Raw genomic sequence first — 15,872 nt, 5'->3', positions numbered from 1 at the left:
TGAACTGGACTTCATGTGAGGATTAAATTTTGATTTTGATTTTGTTTTGTTTTTTCGGCCGCCGCGTGAACTTCTGTTTCATGCCGTGAAGAACTCTTCACGCGTGAGCTCTAGACTTTATGTGAAGAATAAATTTCAATTTTTTGTTTTTGGGTCTAGTGGGAAATACGAATTTTTCTTTTTTGGGGGGAATATTTTTTGAATTTAGAATGAAAGGGATATGGGCATTTTCCCAAAAAGGTAAGTGGAATCAAAAAAGTCAACTCTTTAATGACACACCTTACACCCTTCATAAATGACCCTCAAAATGGACAAATTGACAACTCATGAGCATCTTCTCATTGAATGCTCATTAGCCTTAATGAGTTATGTAAAAAGGTGATCAAGGATTAATGTAAGATTAATCCTTTCATTAATCTTTTCCTCTTTTACACTAATCAAGGACTCTATTTAACCACTAATCCCTAATTAATTCATACAATTGAGCACATCATTGGATAGAGCAAGGAAAAACTAATCTATGGCTCGTGGTTGTTTTCACGCTGTTTTTATGATTTGCGTGGTTTTTGGACTGTTTTTTACCTCGATTTTCGATCGAATTTTGAGGCTACTGTTGGAGGCCAAAATGATCAATTTTGACTTTGGACAAATAGGTCCAAAGTCGAGGAGCTCGATGTCAGCTTTCCGATGAGCCCTAGAGTGCCTTCATCGGATACACGGTTTAGGAGATATGGGCCTCCAAATAGGGGTGGTTTCCAAAGTTTTTTGTTTTTTTATTTTTATTTTTTGCCACCTCGTGAACTGTTGTTTCACGCTGTGAAGAACTCTTCACACATGAACCGGACTTTACGTGAGGATTAAATTTTAATTTTTCTTTTTTTTGCCATCGCGTGAACTGCTGTTTCACGTCGTGAAGAACTCCACGGGTGAACAGGACTTCACTGAGGATTAAATTTCCATTTTTTAAAAATATTTTTTTAAATTATTATTTTTTTGTTTTGCTCGCATGAACTGCTGTTTCATGCCGTGAAGAACTCTTCACGCGTGAACTCCACGGACTTCACGTGAGGATTATTATTATTATTATTATTTTACCGCCACGTGAACTTCTATTTCACGTCGTGAAAAATTCTTCACGCGTGAACAGGACTACATGTGAGAATTAAATTTTAAATTTAAATTTAAATTTATATTTTTTTACCACCGACGTGAAGTGCTGTTTCACGCCGTGAAGAACTCTTCACGCGTGAACCAGACTTCATGTGAGGATTAAATTTTAATTTTTTTTATTTTTTATTTTTTACCGCCATCATGTGAACTTCTATTTCACGCCGTGAAGAACTTTTCACGCGTGAACTGGACTTCACTGTGAGGATTAAATTTTGATTTTTTTTGCGCCGCGTCGACTATTGTTTCTCGTCGTGAGAAGAACTCTTCACGCGTGAACCAGACTTCACGTGAGGAATAAATTTTTTTAATTTTTTTAATTTTTGCCCACGCGTGAACTGCTGTTTCACGCCATGAAGAACTCTTCACGCGTGAACCAGACTTCATGTGAGGATTAAATTTTGATTTTTTTTTTGGCCGCATGTGAACTGCTATTTCATGCCGTGAAGAACTCTTCATGCGTGAACCGGACTTCATGGCGGTGAGGATTAAATTTTGATTTTTTTTAACGTCGCGTAAACTGTTGTTTCACATCGTGAATAACTCTTCATGCGTGAACCAGACTTCACGTGAGGATTAAATTTTAATTTTTTTAAATTGTATTATTTTTTGCCCACGTGAACTGCTGTTTTACGCCGTCGTGAAGAACTCTTCACGCGTGAACCAGACTTCACGTGAGGATTAAATTTCGATTTTTTTTTGGCCGCGTGTGAAGTGCTATTTCACGTCGTGAAGAACTCTTCACGCGTGAACCGGACTTCACGTGAGGATTAAATTTTGATTTTGATTTTGTTTTGTTTTTTCGGCCACCGCGTGAACTTTTGTTTCACGCCGTGAGTGAAGAACTCTTCATGCCTGAACTCCAGACTTAACGTGAAGATTAAATTTTGATTTTTTGTTTTTGGGTCTAGTGGGAAATACAAAGTTTTCTTTTTTGGGGGAATATTTTTTGAATTTAGAATGAAAGGGATATGGGCATTTTCCCAAAAAAGGTAAGTGGAATCAAAAAAGTCAACCCTTTAATGACACACCTTACACCCTTCATAAATGACCCCCAAAATGGACAAATTGACAACTCATGAGTATCTTCTCATTGAATGCTCATTAGCCTTAATGAGTTATGTAAAAAGGTGATCAAGAATTAATCCAAGATTAATCCTTTCACTAATCTTTTCCTCTTTTACACTAATCAAGGACTCTAATTAACTACTAATCTCTAATTAATTCACACAATTGAGCACATCATTGGATAGAGCAAGGAAAAACTAATCTATGTGCATCAACAATTGTATAAATTAATCAAAATAAGGGATTAATTAGACTCTTAATTATAGTCTCCTTTTTAAGGTAAAATTAAGCAGAGAGTCAAACAATTGATGTGATTAGGTGTTTCCATCACACTGCCTAATATTTGTGAGATTTATCCAAACCTCTCTTTTTCGTCCATCCATTGAAAACATGTGAATCAAAGCCTTGTATAATATCTTCCCGCTATCTTGCACATGATCTGGCAAAGTATAATACCAAAGAGCTGCATGCCCTGTAATCCTCGGTGCAAGGAACATCTCTTGAGCCATATCATCTAGACTATCCCTGCATTTCTGCACTCCCTCCTAACATGGTAGACAAATGCATGAATATCCTTGGAACCATGCCCATAAAAAACTTTTGGCTTCTACATTAGCACAAGGTTGTCTGTGATGAACAAAATGCAAACTGAAGGGTGCTTCAGAGCCTCCTGTGGGGAGGCACCAAAACAATGATGTGTTGGGGGAGACATGCCTCTATATCTCGTTCAAACACACTACTATGAGGAGGGAACAACCACCTAGCACCACAACACGAGCAAAACACTAAATCAAAGTACCAATCTACTTAGTTGATATCCTATTATGTACTCCAACTGACATAATCGGACACTCAAATACTCTCCAAGCCCCTCAAACCAATTCAACTGACTCCTCCAGCTGTCTTCCTAGGTCCATCCTGACCTCCAATAGCTATGATCTTCACTTAAAACCATTCAGCTTACCTTATATGTAAGGTTTCCCTCTTCTAAATAGGGGAAACACTTAAGATAGTCCACTAAGTCTTAACTTGGAGAAAATTTCCTATTTATCGACACCTTGACCATGTAGAGATTCAAGGATACGATTCATAGGTAAGACCTAGTCCTATCCCGCAGGGGGAGCGTGATCTTCTAAAAAATCAAATCACCCATAGGGTAATTGATCATAAATTGGGGAACTACTAGACTTGATTTCTAGAGGCAATGCTTTTTTCCTCATCCATGCAAGGCACAGCCGCCGCTGGCCTAGTCTTCTAGAATAGAGTTGCCCAAGAACCTATTTATCTAGCGTAGGGCTTTCACTTAATCTGTTGGAAAGCTACCTGACTAATCGGGTCCACCCGTCCGTAGGATGGTGCCGTCGGGGCATTCCATCCTCCCACTTTCCTCCCTACGCACGTGTCAATTTGTTTTCTAATTAATCCTACCACATTGTTTGACATAAATAAACATGTTCCTTAATTAAGGCCCTTTTCACAAGGTTTGTTAAAACAGTCTTTTTCCACAATACAATAATCCCAAAGACAAGATATAAAAAGAAAGTTTATACATGAATCGATTCCATACAAGCCAAACCGGCTCTCTTATTCTTTTTCTTTTATATTGCCGATGATCTAGAATTCGGCCTTCCAGCCTCTACATGCTGGGCAAAACCCTACAGGACCATACACCTCATCGTGGCCGCTGGCGAGGACTCAAGCCGGCCTGTCGCCCGCCCGCCCTCAGGCTCCATCGCTCCATCCTCCTGCCCCTCAGAGGGATGTTTGCACACTAGGGTGGGCTTATTCACCGCACTAGCCTAGGCCCTCACAACTAGACAGCATCATAATCTCTCGCCTCCTCAATCGGCGAACCTTATTCTCCCAATGGTATGAGGGAACCTTGGGCCATTCTCGGGCTTTGCTATCGACGCCGCCCGGCTACACAAGCACGGAACGGAGTTAGCGCGTCGAAGCCAGGAAAAACTTGCACTCTTTAAAGATAACAATTTCAATACAATTCATTGAATACAACATCACTTAATTCGTAGCTTCATACAATTTTATGTCATTATTTTAAAAGGAAAAGATACACATTTATTAACACTAATATTTAAAAAAACCTCTTCTTTAAAAGATAACCAAGCTAACCTGACCACCATTTCCTTGAGGAGCTTGGAAAGGGAGGGATGGAGCCGCATCGGGAGCATCTTCTCTAATCTCGTTGTTGCGCGCTCCTCCTGAGGCAATATTCTGATGTTTTCGAGAAGGGGCCATCTTGGACGTCGTCTTGTAGGGCTTGCTCTGTCGTGGTCGAAACGCTTCAGCCATATCTCAATTCTGAGATCGTTTGCTCAGCGTATGAGCACAGCGTATGAACCCTATCTTAAGGCTAAACCTCTTACTAAAGTCCACGCAAATGGGGGGGATTTTGAGATGTCCTTAACACAAAAACGTTTTGGTGAAGGGGAGAAGGGCTGCTGTAACTCTCTTCACAGGGGGGGAGGGAGAAGAGTTAACGACACTGCCTCCTTGCAAGAGGGGGGATGGAGGAAAATTGGCTTGTCTGAAAAGTGGCAAATGAGGGGGTGTGGAGAGGGGTGGTTGTACTACAACAAGTACACTGCACAGGGACGTACGACGGTACGAACGGCGGCACAACAGAGCATTAGCTACGCAGAAATGCGTGTTGCCCATGGAGCACCCCGGGGGTTTATATAACTGTGGGGTGCGGGCATGGGTGCTGCGCAAAGCCAGGATGAAAGGATGGTGTACTAGCAAAGGCTGTGGATCAGTGGCCTTCATGGCTCAGGGAGAAAGCTACGGTGTCGGTTAACAGGGAAAGGAGGTGTACGCATGTACCTTATCTGGTCAGGGGCAGCATGGGTGTCCACGTAGCGGTACGTGTAGACCACACAGTGGGCGGCCGTCCTTTGGTTCTTGTGCGCCCATCGTACGGGCACCTTGGTAAGTGTGTACGGTCTAAATTTTGGGGTGGGGTCTCCAAATTTGGGGCACCGGCCTCGATTTGCATGCTGAACCGCCCTGGGGGTGAATTTTGTTTTTTTGTCTGGGATGTTCTCTTGGTTGTTGGGGTGCAGACCGTTCGTCAATCGGACGCCCGGTCGTGCATTTATTAAGGTTTAAAGGTCGTTACTTTTTAACTAAAAATGATTGAAGTTTGCGTATAAACTTGATAAGTCAATATTAGGTAATTTGGAAAAAATCTCACATTTTGGGAATCAATTACTCCATATAGTTTTGGACATGTCTTAACCATACTAACTCCAAATTTGTCGGAGATCATAAATTTAGATTCTACTCTTCAAGATCTTTCCGATGATATGTCACATGAGGGGGTTTTGACAAACTTTTGGACAAGTTCACCATGCTCCCATTTTTCAAATGGGAATGGGATTTTTTCCAAATTATCTAATATGGTGTTTGATCCAATGTCCGTTTTGGATGCTGTAAAATCCTATTCTAGGGTAAAATCACACACAGATTCCAGATTTGGGCTCAGATTTTGAAGATTCTAAGTAGAAATGACTCATTCAATAAAATCATTGATTTTTATACCATAAAAACTCATAAATTTATCTATTACATGGACATTTCTTTATTAGTGAAGATGGGTATGTTACATTATAGAACCACCATTTCTTTATTAGTGAAGATGGGTATGTTACATTATAGAACCACCAAAGCTAACCAAAAATATTCCCAGCTAACACAAACTGATCAGTTGTTGTTGAGACTGAGACAGCTGGCCCCAGAAGTATGTTCCTCGCCAATCTTTCTCAAAGCTCCTCTAGCCTCAGCTATCTTCAAAAACTTGCTTTAAAAACTCACAAAACCTTCCCAACACATGCCCCCTGACTCCCTTTTATCTGAGATCTAACTTATCTACCTTAACTGACTCAGTTCTAAGTTAGATGTCAACACTCCAGTGTCTGTTGACACCTCCAATCCCTCAAATACCTTAAATCCCACCAAGACTCAACTCCACACACCTAAGGTTGATAGTAGCTAACACCTTTCTAACCTGAGACATCCCTCAATAGAACACCATCTAGCCCACAACCTATCAGATTGTCAGGCTGACTTCTAACTATGCTCGGATTGTTAGACTAGACTTTACAAGCATCAACAAGATCTATACTTTAACAACATCAGCTGATTAATCTAGACACACATCTGACTCAAACCGACTTAGCTAGATCCTAATGACTCACAATTAAGATATTTCTGACATAAATCTAATTCAACAAACCTTGGATCCTCACTCACACATGAATTTCCTCAGCAATCTCAACCCTAACAACAGAAGGTAGAGCATAATCAACTCATCCATCCAAACACACAAGGATCCTCTTACGTATAGATTATTAATGAGCTCGTCTCAACAACCCTGAGACATGGGGTTCAAACCCAATAGCTTGGGCTTCAAAGATTAGGTGATAGGAAAAAGCTTGGACAAGAGAGAGACCAAAGAAAGGGAGTAAGCATAAGGTCCCCTACATAGCCACCTTCTCAGCCTCCAAGAAGCACCAGTTTTCAACATGAAGAACAACCACCTTCTCTGCCTCCAAGAAGCACCAATTTTCCACATGAATAATAGCCCCCAAAATCAATGATCTCCTCCTCTTTACATCGATTACCTTCCATCAAGCCAAAGATAGCAAGGGGCCAACTATATCTAATTAGTATATGCAAGGCTAAGAGATGGTTCTTTTTACATGAAGAGGAAGGGTGGTGATAAGTGTCACCACTCTAGATTTCTTACGAACAAAATTTTGTTTTGAAATAATAATTTAATATTATCCTCAACCATAGCACAACCTTTAGAAATTGTTTAGTTTTTCACCCCTTTAAACTTCCCAAGGCTTAATGCCACTTTAAACTTAAGGATAACCTGCTTATACTAAGGTCAAGGATAATTAGCTTATACTAAGGTCAAGGAGTCATCATCAGCTAAATTTCTCTGAGGTGAGCAAGGATAAGCATTAACACAAGATAAATGCAATTTTCGCATTCATCAACCATTTAACTTATATCCGTTAAATTTAGAGGGACCAAAAGAACTCCAAAAATATGCTAGCTCTATTAAAGTTTTTTCCTTTACAGATGAGGTTAACAAAGTGACCTAAATAGTCTTCTAAGCACACTACCATAAAAACCCCTACACATGGGTTTTAACCATAAACTCATGTACATAGAGGAAATTATAGGTATTACCAAATCCATTTAATTATCAAGACATTGAACCAGACTATTTACACAAGGACCCAGCCTTACTATGGCAACAATTTGAGGGGGATATGTTAACCACTCCGATTAACATGACCTTTCGCGCGGCTACTATGCCTTTTTGTAACTCATCTTTCTAACAAAATTTACATTTACACATTTTACTTAATTCACATCACATTGACTTTCACATTGTCAAAGAAGTATGGGGGGTAAGGGAAACCTTATAGACTCCCCACCTAAAAGAAATCAAGTTGTTCTTAGCTCTCAACCTTGTGAAGTCATTCCCAAGTAGCATCCTTTACTAGGTAAAAATTCCATTGAACAAGAGCTTAATGGATAGTTCTATTCCTCAAAGTCTTCTTTTGGATATCCAATATTTTCTCTAACCCCATGGGAAATTCAGTTTGACCTTCAAGTAATTCATTTAAGATATGAGTCTTATCATTGTACATTTAGAGATAAGGAGTTAAATAAAGATCATAAGCTTGCTCTCTGATTTTTTGAGATCACAACATACAGACCACAATACCTATTTTCTAGTTTCCAAATTTTCATAGGGCTAGAGAACTCCTTTTGGGTTGGAATCTAAGGAACACCATGTATCCTTCCTCAAAAGTTATAATGGATCTTTTTAAACCAGCATATCTTCTCTATCAGTCTTGATCAGCTTTTAAGTTTTGATGGCGATGATTTTCATTTAATTTTCCATTTCATCTAGCATTTTCTTGGTAGCCGCAACTCTAATCGATGGGTAAGACCATGATAGTGGTGTAATACACTCTTATTTGTGTAAGGCTTTGAATGGTGATTGACATATCCTTCATTATTAATAGCATAACTATCATGACCACCATGATTAATATGCTCCACATAAACATCATCAAGAAGAACTGTATGCTCATCACATGAATGTGAGCATGAGTGTACACCAAGAATGAATGAAAATCCATCCATATAAGTATCATCACCATGATGGTCAATATGTATCCAACTAGACACACAAGAAAGATAGTGTAGAGGTAAACATGGCTATCGATGAAGAGGAATATCTCCATGGTGAATATGGACAGACACTAATGCCACATAGAGATCTTGACATATCACATACTAGTATCCTAGAGAAACATCAAATGATACCACATCAATGTGATCACCACCATCATGCATAAGAGTCTAAACCTCCAAATATGGATCACAAACATCATGCGTAGTATACTCAATGTGATCCTCCACACCCACATGAAGAACTGGATCCCCAAAAAAAACGCCAAGGAGACTCATCATATCTACATTAATGCTAGAATCTAGCCAAAGCTAATTCTCAAGATCATCAAAATTTTGTATGATATCATCATCCACCATATCACCATGCATCATTGCAGCATGTGTAAAATCACATCATCATAAACATGAGACAAAACCTGGCTACTATTGTCAACCATATCTGAAACTGCATCATGTGGTGAGAAGTAGATTCCACCGAAAAGGAATCACATAACTTGCCTCTCTTCACAACAATACCAATAAGACATTTCCCACAAAAGCCATATGAGGTTGCCTCGAGACACATCCTTGAGAGAATCCAAAATCACCTTGGCACTTCCATGCCTAAACTACATATCATCATGAGAACCTTGACCATTTGCCAAACCCTATGATCCATTTGATGCTTCCTAGGTACGTCCAAGAACTCCTCTTGGCTCTTGCGACTTCCTGCTTCTCCCACGCACTCTCAACTCCCACCATATCCATCCCATGATGGAAATCAAGGCCAATATCATCTCATCACTATCTCATACGTCTCCTTTAGTTTGACCATGGCTTCTTGCAACAAAACTATCCTCTTGTGACTAGAATAGGATTTGTGTGACCCTCTTTTTGATAATGATAGGCATAATCTTCCAATTTATCTTTAGCCTTATCTAGTTTTTTAGATGAAGATGCTTTGCAAAAAGATTTGATGATCCCATATAACTCCTCCACCAAATCCACCATGCACCAGTACTTGCATTTTATATCCCCCCTTTCAACAAGGTTTAGTCAAATACGAGCATACAGATTTGCTATGATCCTTCTCTAAGCAAATGCCACACTTCTTTTTCTTCTTCTTCCCCATCGCGAATGAGTAATGTGGGTGCTCACATTACATCACAACATGCTATCACAAGATCAAGCACGCACACCGCAAGGAGGCATGTTGGTGCTATACTAAGCTTCCCTTGCTCTTGTCTCATTTTGTTTTTCCAAATCAGTGAGTTTAGTGATGACTAGGGTCACTGTCAGAGTGACTACTCATCCTAGTCCTTCTTGATCACATCTTAACACTGGACATTGAGTATGCATGTGACTAATCTCATCACATGCGAAACACGTAAGTTGTTTCCTCCTCATCTTGGTGGTGGTCTTCATACTCTTGCTCCTTTTTCCTCTTGGGTAGGTTTTAAAAAACACTATTAGAAGGAATCAATCCATAAAAAGATTACCAACGATTATGAGTAATTCTAAGAATCTTTCCACATGCTCATTTCAAAACCATAGGTACCTCTCAAAGAGAGTACATTAATAAGACAAGAATTATTTTCAAAATTCACAAGGTTTTCATTCATAACAATGCATAATAATTCCTCATCTCTCGTACTTTCACAAATAACAACTCATCTCATAAACCATAGATACATACCTTTGAAAATAAATTATAAACAAGCATCTCATAAGCATAGATATATATAATTATATTATTAGCAAAAAAATCACAATATTTTAGCTACTCACACTAAATATAAATCTAAAGCATCCATAGGAATTTTTTATCTATATATTTTTTTAAAAGAGAGAGTTATCCAAATCAAATTGTACTATATTTCTTCTTCAATCTTCTTACATTAAATTTAATAAGTTAGCATCAAACAAGCTACCAATTGTCATTTTGACTTTGTATTAATACATATATAAAAAGATAAAGTTTTACATCGGGTACATTTCAACCTTGTACTTGTACATATATAAAAAGATAGAGTTTTATATAGGGTATATTATTTAAACAATCAAGTGCTCAAAGTTCGTTTTTGGTAAAATAGATACATTCTTTACTCCCTCCACAAACAAAGACATTGTAAGTTAGTTTCAGATATACTCTACATCAATTTATATAAAATGGATGGACACCAAGGAAGAGAATGAGGGTGAGGAGGGTGGCATGCAATTTGTCTGCACTTTTTTATCTTTGAGGCAGTAGCACAAGGCAAGCTTATAGCACAGAGGGACAGTGTGGTGCACAAGTCTTCGTGCAATTGTCAAAGTTGAGGAGACGAGGAAGAGAGGAGCCTCTTATGAAGGATGGCCAAGTAATATGTGAAAACAGGCGTGGTCTCTATGTGCGCCCAAGTGTGTGAAGCACAGATGCTACGTGAACACAGATATCAGCATTACGTGGTCGTGTATGGCTTGGTCTCCGCCGCCCTTCGAGTGCATTAGGAAGAGTTCTCTTTGCTTTCATGGGAAGGGGGCTTGATATCAAAGTGTGTGCGCGCTATAGAGTGTGTCAAGGTCACCTTTGAATATAATGGGCATATGATCAATGAAAATCAGATTTTTTGGGAATGGAATAAGGTTCAAGTATTGAATGGACCTATGTAGTGACTTGTATCTTATGTGGGGTGGGTTGTGGGGCTCTTTTGTTGGGCTATTGATGTATGTAGCCTCGTTTGTATCGAAATTTTATATTTTAATATAAATATCATAAGTACTTTCTAAAACAAGAGTATCAAAATGTATAGTACTTTTTATAAAAAAAAGATTTCTATATATACACACTATTAAAGTCTAGAAAAATATTATACATATACAAAAGCTTCACTGTGCTTTACTAAGTTGTTCCTTGTATGCATGTCCTCTAACTATTTATTCGTTGTCCGATGTTACATTGAATAATGTGCACTAGAGTCATTAACAAATGCAAAGCAAGCTTAAGAGAACATGTCATGGTCTTAGTGAATACAAGCATGAAATGCTAATATCATTGTAGAATTTTAAGCTCAAAACATTGAGAGAAGTCGATTTTTTTAAAAAAATAACCCCACACATAAAGTAAACAAAAGTAACCTTGCATACATATCCACTAGTTATTTACAAATACTTTTCTATGCTGATGTTACATTGAATAATGTGCACTAGAGTCATTAACAAATGCTATGTTATGGTGTGATAGGGTGATAAAAAACTTATCAAAGTTTATGAGTAAACCAACACTTGAGGATTTGATTAACTTTAGAATACTATCTAAAGAAATAAAATAGGAATTAGAGAGGGCGACAGTATGATAGTGCGATAAAAAACTTATCAAAGTTTATGAGCAAACCAACACTAGAGGATTTTATTAACTTTAGAATACTATCTAAGGAAATAAAATAGGAATTAGAGAGAGTGACGGTATGATAGTGTGATAAAAGCTTTAGTAATGTTTATGTGTAATTCTACACTATTTTCAAAACCATAGGTATCCCTGTCAAAGAGAGTACAATAGTAAAATGAGAGCTTTTACAATTCTTCCATGGACAAGAAAACCTCATCTCTCTTACTTTCACAATATTCATATGATGATCATAAATACAACATATCTTTGTAAAAAATGAATTACCAGCAATCATCTGATGGCCATAGAGAAAGATAATTAAAAATGAATTAGCAAAAACATTTTATAACTACTCGCACTAAATATAAGCATCCATAGGAATGTTTATAAAAAATAGAGAGTTATCCAAATTAAATTGTATATTTGTTCTTCAATATTTTACATAAAATTGCATGAGACAAGCTACCAAGTTAATATTTTGACTTTGTTTAGTAGATACATAAAAAGATAAAATTTTATGTAGGGTAAATTTCTATATATAGAAAAAGATAAAATTTTATATAGGATATTATTTTTAAACAATTTAAGTGCTTTCACTTCTTTTTTATTGTTACTCCCTCATTCAAGTGCCACAAACAAAGCCACTTTATATTAATACACTATACATCAATTGAAATAAAATGAAATTTCATAAATGTTTTTTTAATATAGAGCTTAAAAGATTAAACATTTGCTAGACATATATAGAATCTTTTCCCATGCTTACTTGTTGGTTGTAATGTACACAAAAGTAACCTTGTATACATGTCCATTAATTATTTTTTCTATGCTACATTTATTAATGTACACTAGAGTCACTAATAAATTATGCAAACAAATGCAAAGTAAACTCATGACAAGGAAAGACAAAGATATTAGGTAGTCCCGCCTATCCCATGCATTAAGCCACCAGGATTACGATCCCTTTGGTGGTGGACAAAAACCTTCTCTTCCAAGTGTAGAGGCTAAACCCAAGAGAGCATCCTGAGAGAGCATGGGGATAGGCACCTACCACAACACATAGCCCTTACTCCATGTAGGAGTTGAATACAGTAGTATACCCAATACCAATCCCAATATCAAGGTTGTAAATGTATAGGTGTATGCTTGGGGCTTCTTGAGACCTCCGTGCATTGTGTAAACTTCTGCCACTAGAGTTGATACTGTGCTCATACACCCTAGAAAGCCAAATTGAAGTCCCCCAACAAGGAGGGGGATATTATGATGAGACACCTGGTAAGCAATGAGAATAAAGCATTATTTTTAATAGGAACTGGGTGCATAAATACATGCACATATCATACACGTAAACGTGGCTGGATGCATACATGTGTGTGTGTGGGCATGCACACACACATTCATGTATATTTCCATGCATGCATAACTACAAACTACATGAACATATAAATACTTTGACCGTAAGTACATATGCATCTTGTATGTGCATGCACACACACACACACATCCATGCGTACATATATAAACTACATGAATACATAAATACTTTGAAGGTACATTTGAGGAGAAAGGAGTTCCCTCATCTTGTATGTGCAGGCACACGCACACACACACACACACATATATATATCCATGCATGCATACATAAACTACATGAATACATAAATACTTTGAATGTACATTTGAGGAGAAAAGTGTTACCTCATCTTGTATGAGTGCAAGAAAAGCCTCCATACTAGCGGCTACGAGATTTGCAATTATTGTGCCCAGTGGCAGCCACTTTAGTCTTGTTCTCAACCCTTTATCATTTAAAGAGGCTAGATGCCACCTTGCCCAAACACCAGGAGGTGCCACAATGCATGCTAGCCAGAGAACCCTGAGCTTCTGGCTGCTCTCATCCTTCATGAATAGAGCTAATGCAGCCCCCCATAGGCAAACAGTTGCAGCAAAGAATATCGTAAAGCTCACCATCTGACGATGAAAACTATCTGGTGGCAAAACATTATGTTGCAAAAGAAATATCTTTATAGCTTTGGCTGTATCCACTCCAACAATGAGCGCCATCATGGCTAGTCCCATGCCTACCATTAGAAGACTCAAATTCTAAGAATCTTACTCATGAAAATGTAGCAAAGAAAGTATTTAACTTGACTAGACACTCCTATTTTATCGATCTCATATACCCTACTTAAGCTAGTTACACAATGTTCCCCACCCATGAAACAGAGTTTGGTAAGATTGCTCGTCCATCCATGCCGATGGGTGGCATGGATGGAAGAAGGCAAGGGTGGTTGTGTAACCACAGTAGGCCCATCTTTATGAAAGGAAAGCAAAGAAATGGAATTCTACATGAAGATGTATGAAAATTAAAAGGATGTTCCTGTGAGATACATGATGGACCCTTACCTATGAGCAAGCCCACAAGGGCGGCTGCCACATTACCAGTGGTCATAAGAGAGACCATTTTCTGATTCCATCCTGCAAATGTAGTTATACTTCCCATGAGACCAGTTGAGAGGCTAATTGCCAAAGGCTCCGAAAATGATGATATATCTTTCTTGAAAACAATCCCCACCCACCCCATGAAAAAGGACCCTACCTGCCATCATGTGGACCATTCAAATCACAATTAAATCAAGGTCAACGAAGTAGCATAATGCTCATTAGGAACTTTTAAAGCACAATAAAAAGCTAGAAAACTCAAATCTTATCGATAATTAATTTACATTTTAGCAAACTACTGATATGTATATGAGAGTAAATATATGTATCTAGGTGTGTAAGCATGCATGCATGTATGTATATACGCATTATACATGGACATATGCATAGTCACAAAGAAGCTCTCACAAAAAATGCATCACATGAAGTAGCTCACCATGTTAGCAGGAAGGTCTCTATATAAACCTGAGCCCTCATGGGTCACTTTCAAAACATCAGCAAATAGTGCTTCCAAACCATATCTTACAAGTACCTGTAAAATTACAGAGCTGCATTATAATCCATATAGTCAACTTTAAAACATATCCTATCTCCTGGAGGAGGGAGGAAATTAGATCCTTTGTAGTAGATTGTGTTTAAATATGGAAAGGTTATAAAAATAAAAAGAACAAGATTAACGGACAGACGCAGATTTAATCATGTGCATAAATTATCTCATACCCCAATGATGCCGAAACATGCAAGGTGTGCCAGAGTGCCAATGTATTCAAGTACTGAGCGTTGGCAAGAGTCCTGAAAGCGCAAGAAATCAAATCGAATAGAGAAAACTGGGCAAAGGTACGCTGCACTAGCTGTAAAATTACTCTCTCTCTCTCTCTGTCTCACACGCATACACCCAGATTTATGCGTCACACACACACACACACACACACACACACACGCATGCTCTCTCTCTCTCTCTCTCTCTCTCTCTCTCTCTCTCTCTCTCACGCGCACACACACACACACACGCATGCACGCTCACACACCCAGATTTATGCGTCTCAATTCCGTTGCACCAGTAATCTCTCGCTCTCTCTCTCTCACGCGCTCGCCACTGAGATTTATGCTTCTCAATTACCCTTTTCGATGGCACCACTGCGTTAATCTCAATATCGTCTTGCCTCTGCAGATGATTGGGTTGATCAAAATCGCCTTCTGAAAGCTTCATCTCTATCTCTCTCACAGGTTGGCAGCGTCAGACGTTATAAATAGTAGCAGTTTTTAGTGCTTTTCTCCCCCGACGTGTTGGTGTGAATAACATAAGGCTCGAGACCCTCCAAGAGTGTACCAAGCTGATTTGTGAGGTAACACGAGCGAGAGAGACAGAGAGGGAGAGAGAGAGAGAGATGTAATGCAAACAAACGCGCGCGCTGGAGGAGAGAGAGATAACGCATGCGATCGTATCATAGGGGCAATGAAAAAGTTTGGCAAGTAGAGGTTTTAGTAAAGGTTTTATTGAATGGTATCATGCACAATTGAGAACGTGTGAAAAACTATGCTTTGATTTGATAATACGTCAACGATCCAAAGTGTTATTAGAAAGATTTAAGGATTCTCTTATCCGCTTTCCTAA

The 15,872-nt window shown here is 38.4% G+C and overlaps 1 protein-coding gene across 1 annotated transcript; it reads right to left on the bottom strand.

Annotated features, from left to right (window-relative positions):
- Positions 1 to 12,566: 12,566 nt before the first annotated feature.
- On the bottom strand, positions 12,567 to 15,651 carry LOC147629851 (fluoride export protein 1-like). The gene is made up of 6 exons (XM_086810866.1): positions 15,378 to 15,651; positions 14,978 to 15,049; positions 14,694 to 14,789; positions 14,222 to 14,414; positions 13,517 to 13,896; positions 12,567 to 13,090 (listed from the first exon to the last, which is right to left on the bottom strand). Exons 1-6 carry the CDS (start codon positions 15,465 to 15,467, stop codon positions 12,866 to 12,868), a joined length of 1,056 nt encoding a protein of 351 aa, XP_086666992.1. The 5' UTR covers positions 15,468 to 15,651; the 3' UTR covers positions 12,567 to 12,865.
- Positions 15,652 to 15,872: the final 221 nt, after the last annotated feature.

This window comes from Cibotium barometz, chromosome 17 (assembly GCF_041138505.1).
Source record: "Cibotium barometz isolate CiBa-2024 chromosome 17, ASM4113850v1, whole genome shotgun sequence".
Taxonomy (NCBI): domain Eukaryota; kingdom Viridiplantae; phylum Streptophyta; class Polypodiopsida; order Cyatheales; family Cibotiaceae; genus Cibotium; species Cibotium barometz.
Note: the sequence above shows the minus strand (reverse complement) of the source record. Positions and strands in the feature narration are given on the sequence as shown.